The 17,658-nt window shown below is 37.8% G+C and overlaps 1 protein-coding gene across 3 annotated transcripts in view; it reads right to left on the minus strand.

The window, feature by feature from the left end:
* The window catches only part of KDM4C (lysine demethylase 4C), a 407,190-nt gene that overhangs the window by 160,054 nt on the left and 229,478 nt on the right, over positions 1-17,658 (minus strand). For all 3 annotated transcript variants that reach the window (XM_065879011.1, XM_065879009.1, XM_065879010.1), the window contains exons 12-14: positions 4,734-4,915; positions 2,869-3,082; positions 898-974 (exon numbers count right to left, since the gene is read on the minus strand). In XM_065879011.1, coding sequence (XP_065735083.1) covers positions 898-974; positions 2,869-3,082; positions 4,734-4,915 — 473 coding nt within the window. The remainder of the gene's footprint in view (positions 1-897; positions 975-2,868; positions 3,083-4,733; positions 4,916-17,658) is intronic.

Below are 17,658 nucleotides of genomic sequence, written 5' to 3' on the forward strand. Positions count from 1 at the left end.
TACATAATCATGACATAAATTTTCCTCATGTAAAGCATTGTCCTTCCGGTTTGTAACTTTGGTTGCAAAGGAAATTTAATTCATTATCATTAGAGATCATTAAGGAATAAAGCAAATGCTACTATTATAATCAAAATCAAGCTGAGCATCTGCTCTGAGATCAAGAGTGAGGGATACAGTCTTGAGATCTGATCGGTCTTCACTTTCAAACATGTTCTGATACCTCTTGAAAGAGAATTTTTAAGAAAAGTTAAGGTAGCACATAATCAAATGGCAGAATGGGTGACATGGTGGATTAACAGAATGGAACGTAATGCTTGGATGTAAGCTAAAGTTTCAACAGGGTCTTCAGGAAAAACAGGTTAGGTGAAGAGAAATCTGTGTTCTCCAAGTGGGGAACCATTTGTTGTTGAAGTTTCATCTCAAGTTCACAGCAACGCCTAGCACAGAACACTCTAAAATTTTCTAAAGTATGAATGTACGAATGAATAAGCGGGGAAGACCTCACGCTAGTGGAATAGTTGTGAATTAGCACAGTTTCCTGAGAGGTCACTGAAGATTCCCACCTTCACTGTTACTTAGAAGACTTATTTTCAAGAATTGCAAAATAGAGCTGGGCAAGAACATGAAGCAATACTTTGGACATGCTCTAATAAACCAGTAGTCTCCATAGGTTCCTGAGCAAACGGTGAGCCTAGAACTGTATTTAACATTTCCACAATGGATATAGAGCTACCAGGTAGGATGATTTGGAAAGAGAAGACAAAGAAATACAGGTAACTGTGGAATGGCACACAAAAGCACTGTGTACTATCTTACCTGACCACTAGATTTAAATGGACCCACAGTGGATGGAGTGAGAAAAGGAGCTAAAAGATACTAAAATTAGCCACTTACGGCTGTCCATGCATTTCTTTTGCACCGGGCACATAGCCATCCATCACAGATCTCATGAGAAGGGATACCGTAACAACCTGTAAAATAATAGTATGGATCCATTAATTAAAGTCTTTTGCATTTTGACAATATTACACATTTTAGCACTGAATAAATAAAATCGGAACAGCAGCCTACCATACCATTTTTGATTCTCAATGCTTAGAACAAAACATTAGCAAGGCTGGCTCAAAGATACTTTTGGTTCCCATGCCTCATAGCTAATAGGATTATCACTGCCAGAAAAAAATGAGAGTGTGCATCTTAATAGTTACCAGTGCTCACAACAGTTATTATAGAGAACACTGATGATAATACTTAATGTGTGATTAGAAAATTTCTAAATTGTCAAGTCTAGTCCTTTATTCATGCAAAACATATTTCAAAATAAGTTGCAATTTATGAAGCAAAGTTTGGGGAAGTTTTAAAATGACAATACATAAACTGTGACACAATATTTATGTACATAAAATCAGTGCATAAAATTAATGTAATGTAAAACTACATTTCAAAAATTATGTTTAATTAGCTTTAATTTCAGTGATAGGAACAAAGGATGCACAATTCATAGTTAGTGATGAAGAGCTGTCTTCAATTCTATTTGTCCATTCAGTACATGCCTGACTCAAAATAACGATGTAAAGAGATAGCTGATGATATAAATATATGTAGCAATTATACGGTATCAACAAACATGTGTTACTCTGGTTTCCTGAAGAAAGAGTTTAAAAAGATTTAAATGAGTAAAATTTAAAGGAGTAATTTTTAATATCAAATTTCTATAACATTTGACATGGGAAGAGAAAATAACAGAAATGTAATTACCCAAAGAAAAGCCTATCATAGTTACCCAAGACCATAAAGTGTTTAGTTCAAGCACATGTTTATAAAATATTATGGCTGAATTGCATAGCTAGTGCATTCTGGAGTCAAGATTAAATCCAAACTTGTTTGTGATATGGTGCACTGTCTCTCATATAAATATAATCACGTAGAGTGAATGTGTATATATATGTGTATGTGTGTTACAAACTGATAGAAGCAAATAAGAAGTTTTATATAATTACATTTCAAGCACATCATGTTCAAATTCCTTGGGGAAGATGAAAGTATCTAATAAATAAATGCTAGATAGCCAGGCAATTTCAACCTTAACACAAGACTGGTATTACTCTGGGGTAAATATAGAAGGTAATACCTTTATCATAAATCATTCATACTACACTGACAGACTCACACCATACATAAGAACGTTAACAGAACATCTGACTTGGTAAGAGTTGGAATATTAAAATGCTTTAAAATAGAATTGCAATGTTTAATAGATCCATTTTATACATTTTAGAGGATTTAAATGGCAGACCAATCTAAAAAAATGTATATGCCACTTAACGCAATTATGTAAAAACACCAAATTGAGACAGGTATGGAGCCTAACTTTCTCAGTCTTGGGGGAAAACAACTCTAAGCACTTTTTCCCCCGGGAAGGCAATGAAGATCTCCCTACCCTTACAAAGAATAAAATTTTAACTCGATAATTAAATTTAACAATAATTCCCCAAATCACCAAAAGAATACTCATTTCTCTTTCAAAAGTAACAAAGGAAAACAGTCATGAATCAACATTAGAGATTAAAACTCAATTTTTACAAACTTTAAGTAAAATTCAAGCATGTGAAAGGAATCCCACAATGACCCCAAACAAACAAACAGAACCAGATCTGTTCTCCACTGATACCACATAAAATTGGAGGAAAAAGGATGATTACACCCATTCATACTTTCTTAGAAGAAATGTGATAAAGAATGATCTAACCATTAACAATGCCAACAGTACAATGTGATAGATTTGGCAGGTTACAAAGGGGTGAGAAATAGAGACTATGTGAAGCACTGAAAAGCCAGCGATTAATGAGTGATAGACTCATTTACTTGCATGAACCCGTACGCGGCACTTTGCACAGGAAATCAGAAGACTTGTTCCATCCTCTTCCAGGAAGGCGTTAGGTGGAGAATATTCTATATTTTCCTCGCTATAAATAAAACACATCTCTGGAATGAGGGGCTTAGTCTTTCCTCCTGAAGTAACCACTTCATCTAATTTTGTCTCCCATCTAGAATCATTTTCTTCATTGCTGCTATCTGGCTGAAAAACAGAATATTTCCACGTGAGCGAAGAACATGGAAAAGAGCTCAGATCACTTGCTCTGGTCACTCAAATCCCCTAATAGCTGTTAATCCACTAACTTCCAGCTGCTGTACTTCCCCTTGTTCTCCCAGACCCACTATTAGCTCTTTATCAGTGCCGCTCCTCAGGCTCCCATCCAGAAGCTAAGCTGTAAGAATGAGAGGGTATTCTGTACATCTGCTGGTACAGAAATCGATGAGCTACTAAAACTACATTCTTAAATACATAGTTCATGAAAAGCATCAATTCTTCTGATGAACTTTTTTTGCTTCTTTATTTGCACTAGGTTAATAGATCTGATTTCATTTACTGAAGAATCTTACCTGGTTACACCTGAAGGCGTATCTTCAAAGACCTCAGTTTTAATTTGTACAACAGTATTTAGAGTTTTTGAAGGCTTTTTGACTCACCACAAAGTTTTAAAACAGCGAGACGGAAAGATCTAGCAAATGTCATTAAATAACAAAGGATAATGTTCAAAAAGAAATCGTCACCTCTCACCAAAATATACAACAAATATTCAGTGTTTATTTGAAACTAATTAATGAACTATCTTATTATCCCCAGAGACCCTATATTAATAAATTTCCCCAAATCTTATCATTTTAGTTGGAATTTTTTAATTATCGGGGAAATACACAGGCAGATTATGATACAGAAGCAAGAGTCCATATAAAGGTAAGTTTTTCCAAGAAAATACAGAAAATTAGTGACTAAATGGGAAATAAAAATAAGGTTAATCACTCACCAGTGTCACATTCAAAGACAAGTGAATGAACTACTTCCTCTATTTACAAAGGTCTGAGAATGGGGCACATCACACATATTCATGCTCTGAAACGTCTAACCAGAATTACTTCATGTGGAACTCCAGGAATGATGTGATCTTGAGTAAAATATTTCTGACTCTATCAGTGAAAATATAACCCAGAACACAATGTTCACATCAACAGGCTTTAAAATATATTGTATCTAAAAACGGATCTGGTAGTTTTACTCTTACCAGATTCTGAAAGATCATTTTGTCTGTGTTAGTGCTGGGGAATGTGGCCCTCTGTTGACCTAAGATGCTATCAGCATAACATATACAAAATGACTTCTGAAAATAATATCATGAATGGCTGGCTGATGAGGGTGAACTGGACAATTCAGTTTGCATTGAGTCCTGCTGTGTCTTTTGCATGTTCCACATGGGAAGATGAAGAGAGATATTTTAAATGTGGGCCCAGAGCCGACATTTATATGATTGAGAGTAATATTTTCAAACATAGAGCAGAGACTAGATCTAAGTTCTCTTTGTAAGCTTCTACTATTCTTAAGCTTTAAGCTCTGTGTTTCTTGGTGAAAGGGGTGGAAAGAAAGGTTGGAATTGCCCCTTGACTGAAATAAACCAAGACATTCAAAAATGATAAAGCACTGTCACAGAAAAGTCTCTCAAGTGGCACTCAGGAATTCCATTTGCTGCTCTATGATAGCCACTAGCTACAGAAGTACTAATGTCTTCCTTTTCATGTGCCTACTAACCCTACAGAGATTCACCTGTGTTTTCACAGTCACACAAAGTGCTGCAGTGAAAGGAGACGTGGGCGGGGCCCCTCCCGTTGGCTACCTTGTAGTAGGGCATGAGCAGAGCACAGATGGCACAGTGCGGCTCCATTCTGCCCATGGCTGCATTATACTCTTGCTCGGCCACAAAGTTTGGGGACTTCGTCTGCCAAAGGTGGACCAGAGGCTTTGCCCAAGACTCGGTTTCTTCCACTTCCTCCTCAATCGATGGAACCTCGGGCAACTCTTAAGAGAAAGGGTGTGAAAACACAGTGAGCAGGGGACTCAGGTTAAAACAATAACCCTGATTATAAAAGAAGCACACACTCCAAAGTACCTGTGATATTAATGTCAGACAGGAAACCTATTTTATCTTTCAAATATATTCCGAGAGGTGAAACAAAATCTTCATCGTCCGCATCATCACCTGAGATCCAACGGCCACACAGACCACCCTCCTTTCCACTCCTTCCCCATCCCTGCCAGGAATCACTAAACCGCTCTCTCCTCTCAACTCCACTCCTTCCATTTTCTTGTGCTACCATGATACCTCCCAGGGTAAAAGGGTTTATATGTGTGAGATTATCTTCCAGCTAGCAGTGGAATTTGCTAGCCACTACCTGTCTTACCGATATTTTTAGTTTTCTGACCTAACATTGTGCATGATTTAATAAAAGTTTATTAATTGTATTTCATTTAATTAATTTTTAGGTTCAAAATGCATGAAAATAACATTTACAGAGCACCTATCATGTGCCAAGCGATATACTGCCATTACATGGGTATAAAAGACAATCCCTATGCTAAATCTCATTTGTTCAATATGATTTCCCAGAGGGTCAAATCTCTTAAGCATGTATATCTGTTAACATGAAAGAGGCATAGATCTATTCCACAAAAATGACATTTTACAAAAATTTATAGAAGGCCAGAAAAATACAGAAAGACATAACAGGTTAAGAGGAAAATTCCTCATGCCTATAGCAGAGGACAGTATATGGAAGCGGGTGGGAGCAACCACAGCTACCTCTAGTACTTGATGTCTATACAGCTGTGATACACTCTAAACTTCCTCACCAGCTGTCTCAGTGCTGCAAATAAATACTGTAGAGCAATGTCCTCAAGTCCCAGAAGGGGTATACCTATGAACTAATGTGCTCCTATCCTTGCCTTGTTGACTTACCTGTTTTAGAAAAAGTCAAAGTGGATTTGCTCAAGTGGAAAATAGGAAGAGCTAAATTAGGCTGAAAATAATTCAAAAGACATCAAATGCCAACTGAAGCAAAAGGGAACGTTCCTGTTTCCATGGCGGTCCTGGTGGTGGTGACGGTATCGGTATCGGCAGCAGCATTATTATTTACAATGGAAATGCTTAGCATTCAGTCAGAGGCAGTGTTTGAAACAAAGGTAAGAACCTTTGCCTACATTTGAAATAAAGTAATCTGACACTAAACGTTAACAGTTTCCACCTCAGTTTCCTTATAATACACAATAGAAGACTTACTGTGAAGACCAAAATTTGACAAATGAAAGATGGGAGTGAAAGTTAACCAGGAACTTGAAATACCAAAAAGTCTAATAGCTAATATCTCCAACATATATACTAAAAATGAGATCTAAACTGAAAAAAAAAAATCCTTGGGTTTGAATAACTTGGACTCTACTTATTGGCTCACAATGAATTTATCGTATCATTTGCTTTATTAAAAAAGATGGAAACTCACAAGACGGATGATGCTTTTATTCCTTTAGATGGTCATAAGATAAGGTGATGAGTTCTCAAAATATTTTTAGGGATTAAGGAAATATTTAATTCCTAAAAGCCTAGTGAAAATGAACAAGAAGTACAGGAAAAGAACAATTCTTAACAATGGAGCCAGAGAGCAGGAAAGTGTGTGTGCCAAGCCCTCTGGCAGACTTGGTCTAAGACTTGATCTAGGACACACCTTGAACTTGTCCTCAGACTCAACACTGACCTGGTAGAGGACCCTGCTCTACAGCTGTCCTGCCCCAAAATGAGGTCATATTCTGGCCCAAAGAGCATTTGTCTTCTGTTTGGATGCTCTCCAGGCCAGAGTATGCAAAGCAGCATGGCAGGAACACTGTGCAGTCCCAAGTACAGGAACTGTCTGTCCAGAGACCTAGCTTTCCCCCCACCCCCCCACCACACCACAAGGCTTAACAGGATCTTAGTTCCCTGACCAGAGATTGAACCTGGGGCCACGGCAGTGAAAGCGCTGAGTCCTAACCACTGGACCGCGAGGGAACTCCCCCAAAGACCTAGCTTTAAATTCTAACTCTTTCCATAAGATAGATTCTCATATGGTGATTATTCCTTTCTCACCTATTTCAGGCGTCTTTTTTCTTTTTAATATTAAAATGAAATAGTAAATGTAAAATTTCTTTTCAAATTCCAAAGTGCTAAAATTCTTTGTAAATTCTGAAGTGATTATATAATGCACATGTTATTACGTAAAATCCATCCAATTATCTTATTTTCATATGATCTGTCTGTCAATTCCATGCTGAATTTTATGAGAGGGGAAAAAGAAACGGCATTTAATCATAAATACATGATAATGATTATTCAGATTTTAACTTAGTTTTATTTATTTTTATTTATTTATTTATTTTGCGGTACGCGGGCCTCTCACTGTTGTGGCCTCTCCCGTTGCGGAGCACAGGCTCTGGACGCGCAGGCTCAGCAGCCATGGCTCACGGGCCCAGCCGCTCTGCGGCATGTGGGATCTTCCCGGACCGGGGCACGAACCCGTGTCCCCTGCATCGGCAGGCGGACTCTCAACTACTGCGCCACCAGGGAAGCCCTTAACTTAGTTTTAAAAGTCAGAAACATTGGCACATTCTTGACGGTAAGTATTTTGTCTTCCTGAAATTATCTCATCAAATTATTCACCCCTCCTCTATCTCCAAGAGCTCTTGCTTACCTTTGAACCATGGCATTGTTCAAGAATAGACTAACCTTAGCTATTGCCTTTCCCAGACTCACGATATTCATGTAAACTACAAGCCTTAAATATTCTGGGGGGCAAAGTACTTTCAGGATATCTGAATACTCTCATCATCACACAATTCCAAATGAAAATCCTCCCTTTCAGCCTCTAAACACCTTTCCTGTTTCTGGTCTCTTTTTAGTGTACCTTCTTCATCCAGTTACTTTTGAAAAAAATACTTTCTATCTTCCAATATACGGAAGAGGGAAAATGTTTTTTGCATCGTAGCTTCTAAGTGTTTTGATCATTTGGCATCACTATGCCTAGGAATTTCCTCTCCTCCTCCTCTTCAACTATAGTTAACTAATGAACCTCTAAAGTTACACTATAATCTCGTTGGTATGTATTTACTTCCCTATATGATGCATTTTGTAAGATGTCAGGCAATGAAAATAGACCACACTGTTTTAAAGATTTTTTAAATATGAAATTAGTTTTCACAACACCTTCACAAAAGAAGAGGGCAGGGGCAGATATTAAACATACAAGGAGAGGGAGGAGATATGAGGATATATGTATATGTATAGCTGATTCACTTTGTTATACAGCAGAAACTAACACACCATTGTAAAGCAATTATACTCCAATAAAGATGTTAAAAAAATAGTTAACTATTATATAATATTAAGATATCAATATATCAGTAGTTAACTAGTAATAGTCAACTAGTAATTGATTGATTAATACTGTATTGTGTATTTAAAAGTTGCTAACGGAGTGGATCTTAAAAGTGGATCTTTTTCTCACCACAAGAAAAAAATTTGTAACTGTGTGGTGATGTATGTTAACTAGACTAATTTTGGTGATTATTCCACAATATATACAAATATGAAAAAAAAAAAACATACAAGGACATGGACATTGTAAGCATTCAATGAATACCCATGTTTTTATTACTATAATTATCTCTTTAATATACCAGCACAGCAACATTCAGAAGCTCTGGGTCTCACCCCGAGTGCCACAGTTTGCTATAGAATCAAGAGAGAATGAGGCAACAGAAAGGTCCCTTGGTGCAAATGCATCAAAGTTTGGAAAAACATTTGGGAAATGTTACCAGCATAGAACTCCCTTCTTTCCCAACTGTAATTCTCAACAAGAACAAAAGAAGAGCTAATAGTGTAACAGCAGTTCTCAAAGTAAGGTCTGTGTACTCTAGGAGACACACAACACAATTTCATGAGGTCTGTATTGTCAATTTCATAATAACATGAAGGAGCAACTATAATAAAAATTAAAAAAAATAAACTGAAAAAATAATAACACGAAGACGTTATTTGCCTGTGTCACACTGCTGACATCTGTAATGGTGACACAAAAGCTATGAAGGGTAAAACTGTTGGTGCCTTAGCTTGAATCAAGGCAGTGGCACCAATGCAGTCGTTATATTCTTGACTATCTCAAATTTGCAGTTGGCGGTGGGGGGCTGTTCTCTTAACAATGCCTTGATGAAGCAAAAGAAAAAAATATCAATTTTATTAAATGTGCAATAAAATGGGATGTATGCATAAAGCACTTCTGCCGCACACTGAAGTTCAATGGTTGTCTTGGGAAAAGCACATGTGTAATTAATTGAATCGCATGTTGAATGAGCTGCCTTTTTCATGGAACACCATTTTTACTTGAACGAATGACTAACAGACAAGCTATGGTTATTCAGACTTGGGTATCTGACAGCAATGAACGTGAACAAAGAAAGCTTTCATTTTAACAAAAAAACTACTGACAGTATTTGTTGACAATGATGAAATTCAAGCTTCTGAGTCAAAATTAGAACTTTGGAAAATTTGTATCCACTTTTGTGAGCTTGACAGCTTCCCAATAATTAAAGCTATTTCTAATGGAATTGATGGTGATAATAACAAATGTAATTTTTTAATATTATATAAAAAGACCTGTATGACACAGATCTTTGTTTACCAATGCATGACGTTACAAAATCACGCATGCATAGAAGAGCCACTCAAAGTGCAAGACAGACCAATGAATTTTTAGCTTAATAGAGAACAAAAAGTTCACTGATGGGATTTCAGATTTCATGTTGCAACTAATCTTTAAAAAACCACCATTTGTCAAGTTTTATGACTATTAAAATACTGCACCCCTTCTAACCATGTATCCCAAGTAAGCTTGACTTTCTTCAAATATACCTCAACCAGAACAACATGGTCCAGCAGACTGAATGCAGAGCAGACATGAGAATCCAATTTTCATTAAACTCAATATTAAAGAGCTCTGCAAAAAATATAAAACAATGCTGCTCTTCTCTTTATTTTTATGGTTGGGAAAACTGTTACTTTCTTATGAAAATAAATGTAACTGTTTATGCATTTATTATTGTTACTTTAGATTTTTCCATTTTAACTTTCAGCAAATAAGTACAAAACAGAAACAGACTCACAGACTTAGAAAACAAACTTACGGTTACGGAGGAGCGGGGGAGTGGGGCGGGGAGGGATAGACTGGGAGTTTGGGATTGACATGTACACACTGCTATATTTAAAATAAAATGCCTTTCCATAAAAAGTCTTTTTTAATTAAAAAAATTTTTTTAAAAAAGGACAAAAAGTAATAATTGTTTTAATAATAGAAAACATGAATAAAGATGAGAGTAATTTGGGGTTTTTAACCTAGAAAATAGAACTAATTGATGAAGTCAAGAAAAGAAATGTAACTGTTTATGCATTTATGATTGTTACTTTAAATGTTTCCCTGTTTTAAATTTCAGCAAATAAGTACCATTAAGGTAAATCCACGGGAAGGAAAAGGGGGCAAAGGGGCAAGGGGGCAAATGGGGTGGGGAGAGAAGAGAAGGGAAGGGAAGGGAGTTCAAGAAAAGAAAAGAAAGGAGATGAAATGAAGCCTCTTTGGGGTCCTCAAAATGATTATGAGCATAAGCAGTCCTGAGGAAAAGACTGAGAATCACTGACTATACATGTGCCCGTTCACCCAAAAGTATTAGTATCACAGAGTCACTGTTGAACAACACAGCCCTAATAAAGCTGGTGTAGACTGTGTTCTCACAGTCAAGCAAGAATCTCATAAACTGTTTTCCTCAATCAACGAGTAATGCTTAAGCAAAAAGAAAACAAGTCAATACTGCAAGAAGGACTTCTTTTCTCTCGTTTCTTCAAGGTCTGCAAGGTTTGCCAGCTATAGCAGGGAAAAAAAAAAATTCTATGCCGACACTTAATTATCTTTTTTCTTGGTGAGCCTCTTATCGCATGGCAGAAATCTAGATTCCTGGACTGTTGTATTTACAGAAACACAAGAGGAGACGTGTTTCCTCTGTTTAAGTGGCCTCCTATGAAGGACAGCCAGCCCCCTGACAAGCACTACTGTGGTGGGGGAATGGGGAAAACAGACATGACCCTGGATAAACGTACTGAAGTAAACCACTGAAAACACTGCTGTCATACCAGCAGCACCCTCAAATGGCTGCTCTAAAATTTTCCAATCGCCACATCACTAAAAAACAATCAGTAGAACCTACCTGCCTACAAACCAAGCACCAAGCTCCTGGATCATGCACACAGTATCCCAGAATATTAAAAATATTCTTTCTGACTTACACCTAGGAAACCAAGCTTTTGCCTCCAACTCCGAATATTTCTGGCAGAAATAAAAGCTCTTGGAGAAAGGTAGTAGAAATAGATATGCATATAGAATCCACTAAGAGTGCTCAAGAAGAAATAAAAGTTAAACCACAATATTTGATTTATACCTGTGACAGCTGGGTACTAAGAGGTCAATCACAACTTCTGCCTCTAAAATTACTTGCAGATGAAATCACAGTAAGTAGCCCCTCACAGGCAGCCTGCTTACAACTCCCCTCCATCCTTCCAATGTATTTTAAATATGTATTTATCTTATTTTTTATTTTCTTTATTTTTTTGGCTGCGTCGGGTCTTAGTTGCAGCATGCAGGATCTTTCGTTGTGGCGCTCGGTCTCTTCGTTGCAGCACTCGGGCTTCTCTCTAGCTGTGGCGTGCGGGTTTTCTCTCTCTAGCTGTGGTGTGCGGGCTCCAGAGCATGTGGGCTCTGTAGTTTGCGGCACGCAGGCTCTCTCACTGCAGCGCGCGAGCTCAATAGCTGTGGCACCCGGGCTTAGTTGCCCTGCGGCATGTGGGATCTTAGTTCCCTGATCAGGGATCGAACCTGCGTCCCCTGCATTGGAAGGTAGATTCTTTACTGCTGGACCACCAGGGAGGTCCCTCCAATGTATTTTAAATACTTCTCCAACATGATCCTCCCAGCTTGCTATTTAAATCATACTCGCTATGATATTGTCACATAAAAAGAAACATTTATTTGGTCTTTTCCTGGTTTCTGGCACAGAACTTCTAAAACCCTTGGAATTTCCTGAATGATATGGGTGAGAGGAACATCATTGGTTAAAATATTAATATTTGGTCTTAGTCCCTAGTTCCCGACACAAGAGCTTCTAAGACCCTTGGAATCGTAGAACTGAAAAGTGTCTTTTGTCAGCTAATGAGACGACCGGTGGCTGGGGGCGCCTAGATAGCTTCAGGATTGGGGCTGGTCACCAGAAAGACCAAGGCATGAATACAAAGTCAATGCATGAGTAGAGGGTTAGTACTTCAGCCCCACCTCTTACATCAGGGGAAGGGAGAGAGGTTGGAGATTGAGTCAATCACCAAATAGACAGTGATTTAATCAATCGTGTAGCCACGACGGGGCCTCCACAGAAACCCTAAATGACAGGGTTCTGGGATCGAGAGGGTAATGTACCTGCAAAGGGCATGAAAGTTCTTCACACATCTACCCCCACCTCATACCTTGCCCTGTGCATCCCTTCTTTTTGGCTGTTCCTGAGTTATAAACCAGTAAATGTAAGAAGTGTTTTCCTGACTTCCCTGAACCATTCTAGCAAATTATCAAACCTGAGGAGGGAACTGTAGGGAATCCCCAGACTTTATAGCCCAATGGTCAGGTGTAAGGACTTGAAATTGGCATCTGAAGTGGGGACAACTGGTGAGACTGGACTGAGTCCTTAACCTGCAGGGGCTGTGCTAATGCTGAGTCATTAGTGTAAGAAAGAAACTAAACTGTAGGACACCAGTTGGCTCCTGGGAAAAGTAAGCCACACCATTGCTGTCAGAAGTACCCTCGCTTGTACGACCCGCCGTCTCCTCACGACCATAAACAATGCTGTTTCTCAAAAGATCAGTCTCAAAGGGACAACTAGAAATGTGTCCTGTCCATACATCACTATAAAGTCTGCAAGTCAGCAGTACATCCCATGCTGACCCCAGAGACTCCAGAGCAGCAACAAACATACTGCAGGGGAAAGAGTCAATCCTGAAGAGCATATGAAGAGAAGGAGGAGGAGGTCCCTAGAAAAGTGGGAGCTCAGGGAATTCAGAAAACTTTCTGGCTATGAAAAGAAAGTCAGGCTTGCTGCCATTCACTTGAGAATCTTAAGATGTTCAGAGAACCTTCTTGAGACTTCTACTTATACTAATCTAGAGGCATACCCCATTGTTTAGAGAGCAACTTTCCCCCCTCAATTAATAACACTTCCCAAGGCGTGGTGGGGGCCTCACTAAGACATGATCCCAGGGATTATTATAGATGTACACTGTTAACTTTAATGATTAAGGGTTTATTTTTTTACTTTCTACATAAAACAATTTACACTGCTCGTCATATAAAAGCATATATAAGTTTTTAAAGAGGGCAACTAGTAAACAGTGAAACTAAAAAATAATACTTAAAAATATTCGTTTAAGTGATCACAAGATTAAATCTATAACAAACATTATACAGTTAAAGTAATAAATTAGGAAACAAATGTTATAAAAGGCCTGACTTCCCATGGCCTAGAACAATGGTTATTCAACTATTTTGAGGTAAGCATGGTTACAAGAGTAGAGCTCTGATCCAAACCTATTAGAATAAATTAAAACAATGATTCATTCATGTAATCTATGTGGTCTTAATGTTTGGTTATAATTCTAAACCTCAATTCCTTCATCTGCCAAATGAGTACACGAGCTACCAGCCGTACAGCTGCTATTCATTAGTAAGACAGACCTAGGGCTTCAACAGATGATGATTCTTTCCCTTCTGGGTCTCCAGCATAACCTGTAGGGTCTCCAGCAAATCTCTTCAAAGATCATCCAGAAAATTACTTAAAATGTATGCCCTAAACACTAAACTTTTAACATGACAAGACAGGCTGGAACAGAAGGAGCCAATCTAGACAGACACCCAGTTATCTCCTATATAAAAATATTTCAAGATTTATCCTTTTGGGAAAAAAAAAGGCCTTTATTCTCCCATTCAGTCAAAAACATCACTGAGTATATTTATGATAATAAAAAGATTAATAACTTTTCCAGAAGTGTTCAAAAGAATGTGCCCTTCTATGACATAAATCACAGCAAGATCCTTTTTGACACACCTCCTAGAGAAATGGAAATAAAAACAAAAATAAACAAATGGGACCTAATGAAACTTAAAAGCTTTTGCACAGCAAAGGAAAAATAAACAAGGCGGAAAGACAGCCGTGAGAATGGGAGAAAATATTTGCAAAGGAAGCAACTGACAAAGGATTAATCTCCAAAATTTACAAGCAGCTCATGTAGCTCAATATCAAAAAAACAAACAACCCAATCGAAAAACGGGCAGAAGACCTACCCAGACATTTCTCCAAAGAAGATATACAGGTTGCCCACAAACACATGAAAGGATGCTCAACATCACTAATCATTAGAGAAATGCAAATCAAAACTACAATGAGGTATCACCTCACACCAGTCAGAATGGTCATCATCAAAAAATCTACAAACAATAAATGCTGGAGAGCGTGTGGAGAAAAGGGAACGCTCTTGCACTGTTGGTGGGAATGTAAATTGATACAGCCACTATGGAGAACAGTACGGAGGTTCCTTAAAAAACGAAAACTAGAACTACCATATGACCCAGCAATCCCACTACTGGGCATATACCCTGAGAAAACCATAATTCAAAAAGAGTCATGTACCACAATGTTCATTGCAGCTCTATTTACAATAGCCAGGACATGGAAGCAACCTAAGTGTCCATCAACAGAAAAATGGATAAAGAAGACATGGCACATATATACAATGGAATATTTCTCAGCCATATAAAGAAATGAAATTGAGTTATTTGTAGTGAGGTGGATGGACCTAGAGTCTCTCATACAGAGTGAACTAAGTCAGAAAGAGAAAAACAAATACCGTATGTTAACACATATATATGGAATCTAGAAAAAGAAAAAATGGTTCTGAAGAACCTAGAGGCAGGACAGGAATAAAGACGCAGATGTAGAGAATGGACTTGAGGATATGGGGAAGGGGAAGCTGTGACAAAGTGAGAGAGTGGCATGGACATATATACACTACCAAATGTAAGATAGATAGCTAGTGGGAAGCAGCTGCATAGCACAGGGAGATCAGCTCGGTGCTTTGTGACCACCTAGAGGGGTGGGATAGGGACGGTGGGAGGGAGATGCAAGAGGGAGGAGATATGGGGATGTATGTATATGTATAGCTGAATCACTCTGATATAAAGCAGAAACTAACACACCATTGTAAAGCAATTATACTCCAATAAAGATGTTAAAAAAGAAAAGCTGGCATATCTTTGGAAAACTAGCTGACAACATGGCACCAAAAGGAAGTTATTCTGAGAATCAAATCAAAGATAGGTGAAAGACAGCATATGAAACTCATTGTGTACTGGGCAATATGACTGATGCTGGAGATAAGAAACAAAAATCAACAGTCCCTTGCCTTCAAGGAGTTCAAAACTTCCCATGGAAGAACCCTTCAGTTTCTTAAAGTATTTCATTAACAGCCTCTATATTAAAATGGCCAAAACAAGATCTCCAAGCAAAGAACAACTGGTATGTTGCACTTTACCTGCAAGAAAAAAAAATGCTCCTGTTAGCTAAGAGCCAGCTCTGGTCATCTGTGTAAAGGACAGCAGAACCCTTAGACACTTTGACCCAAGAACTAACAGAGGTGTCACTTGGCAGATCACACAAAACGGCTGCTAAGGAGACAGAGAACTTCATGCAGAGCAACCACAATGACAACTACTAGAGAAACAAGGGTGTGGACTACACGAGAGGATGTACAGAAATAAGAAGAGGACAAGGCAGCAAACGTTCATTCTGTTGATCCACATCCAAAGCCATCAGGGGTCCTTCTTGCCGTTCTTCAAACATGCCACACTAACTGCCTTCCTTTGGGGCCTTTGTACTCACTGTTTTCTCCCAAGAAGAGTCTTACCCCAGATCCTCGGCTAACTCATTTAAAGGCATCATAAAGTATGATTCCTCAAGAAAAGACCTTAACAACTATAGAAATATTTGAGTAATATTCAAATATGTTCATATATCATCACAAACCTTTTCTCCTTTGGTTTCTACTTTTTTATTAGCAAAACAAAAATCCCTACACTTTTCAATCTTGAAAATGTCTCCCCATAACAAAACAAAACCAAACATGAACAGTAAAACAATGTAGAATTTAGAGGTCCATGTGGTATGTATAAAAAAATGTCACCTCATCACTTCCCTAAAACTGGGAAACTAAGAATCAGAAAAAAGAATAAAACAATACTATATCGAATTTAAATGATGATAAAGTGAGCCACTTCCTAACCACTCACTATTTGGGAGCCTTACACATATTACTTAACAACCCTCCCAGAAGTAAAAAGTCTTTTCCTAAAATCCATGACAATGGTCCCCAAATGTCAGCCTACAAAAAACACTGCCAGCCCAGAGCTAAGTTTTCAATAGTCAGAGACAAAACAAAGAAAATGAAGACCATAAAGTAATTATAAAATTAAATTTTAAAAGCTACATTAACTTTGCAAATTGCATGCTTATTCTCGATATTCATAGTTTCACAGCCAAACAAAAGATAGAACTAAAAATGCCTAAAATGTAGTACAAAACACAGGATAATTCAATGGCCTATAGGGTAAGACATCCTTGTCTCCAGAGAGAAGGGGCTGTGTACAAGTTTAAGGAAATGTAAAGTAATACATGAAGATATATGAAAATCAAATAGCAATTTCATACATTTCAACCTAATACAATAATTAATTTTCCTAAAGAATGGAATGAACCACACAATTATAATATCAAAAGCGGTTCCTCAGATGTTTTCTACAAGACTTTAAGAGTAAAACAAGGCACACATGAATTCAAATAAATCAAAGTCTTGACTCTCATTTTACAGTCCCAATGCTTTCAGCACTTATAGACATCTGATCATAAGACTTCATGCCAACCACTTTTAAAAAAGTCTCAAGATTGATTCTGAAAACTACAGAAAACAACCGTGTAACATGAGTTAAAAAGCTAGCGCATTTTTGTCTAATTCAATCAAACCCTTACCGAGCCACTCCATAATAAGGGCAAGGTGTTTTTTATTTTTATTCCCTGTATTGCAGAAAAGGTCAATGCCCTTGGGACTCCAATGGGCTTTGCTAACAGAAAAATCAAGCTAAACTGAGAACGCCCATTTATTACAAAGCTAAGTGCTAGATAAAATATCCATTAAATCTGAGTGCCAACAACATCTAATGTTTTATGTCCGCATAATGCAGGAAAACACTGGTTGTGACCTATCAACAAACATTCCAAGCCAATCTGCTTAGTAATCTGCTGAAGTTGCTGTTTTATTGCTTAAACAGACAGAAATATAACCGTGCTTATTATGAAAGTATAATATTACCTCAAGCTAATAAGAACTGATGGAACAAAGAAGAGATCATTATGTAAAAATTAATAACATTTGGAGCATGACATGCAATGATCATAAAACAGCATTTGTTTTTCAAAACTGGCAGAGAAAAGGACTTTTTACAGAGGGGAAACACTGTTGATGAGGAATGTTCTTATACTTCACTATTTTGCTTTTCCAAGAAAGGCTAGCATGAAGCAAGAGGACTACACAGTATCCTCTCCTATTA

The sequence above is a fragment of the Phocoena phocoena genome, chromosome 6 (genome assembly GCF_963924675.1).
Source record: "Phocoena phocoena chromosome 6, mPhoPho1.1, whole genome shotgun sequence".
In the NCBI taxonomy this organism is placed as follows: Eukaryota; Metazoa; Chordata; class Mammalia; order Artiodactyla; family Phocoenidae; genus Phocoena; species Phocoena phocoena.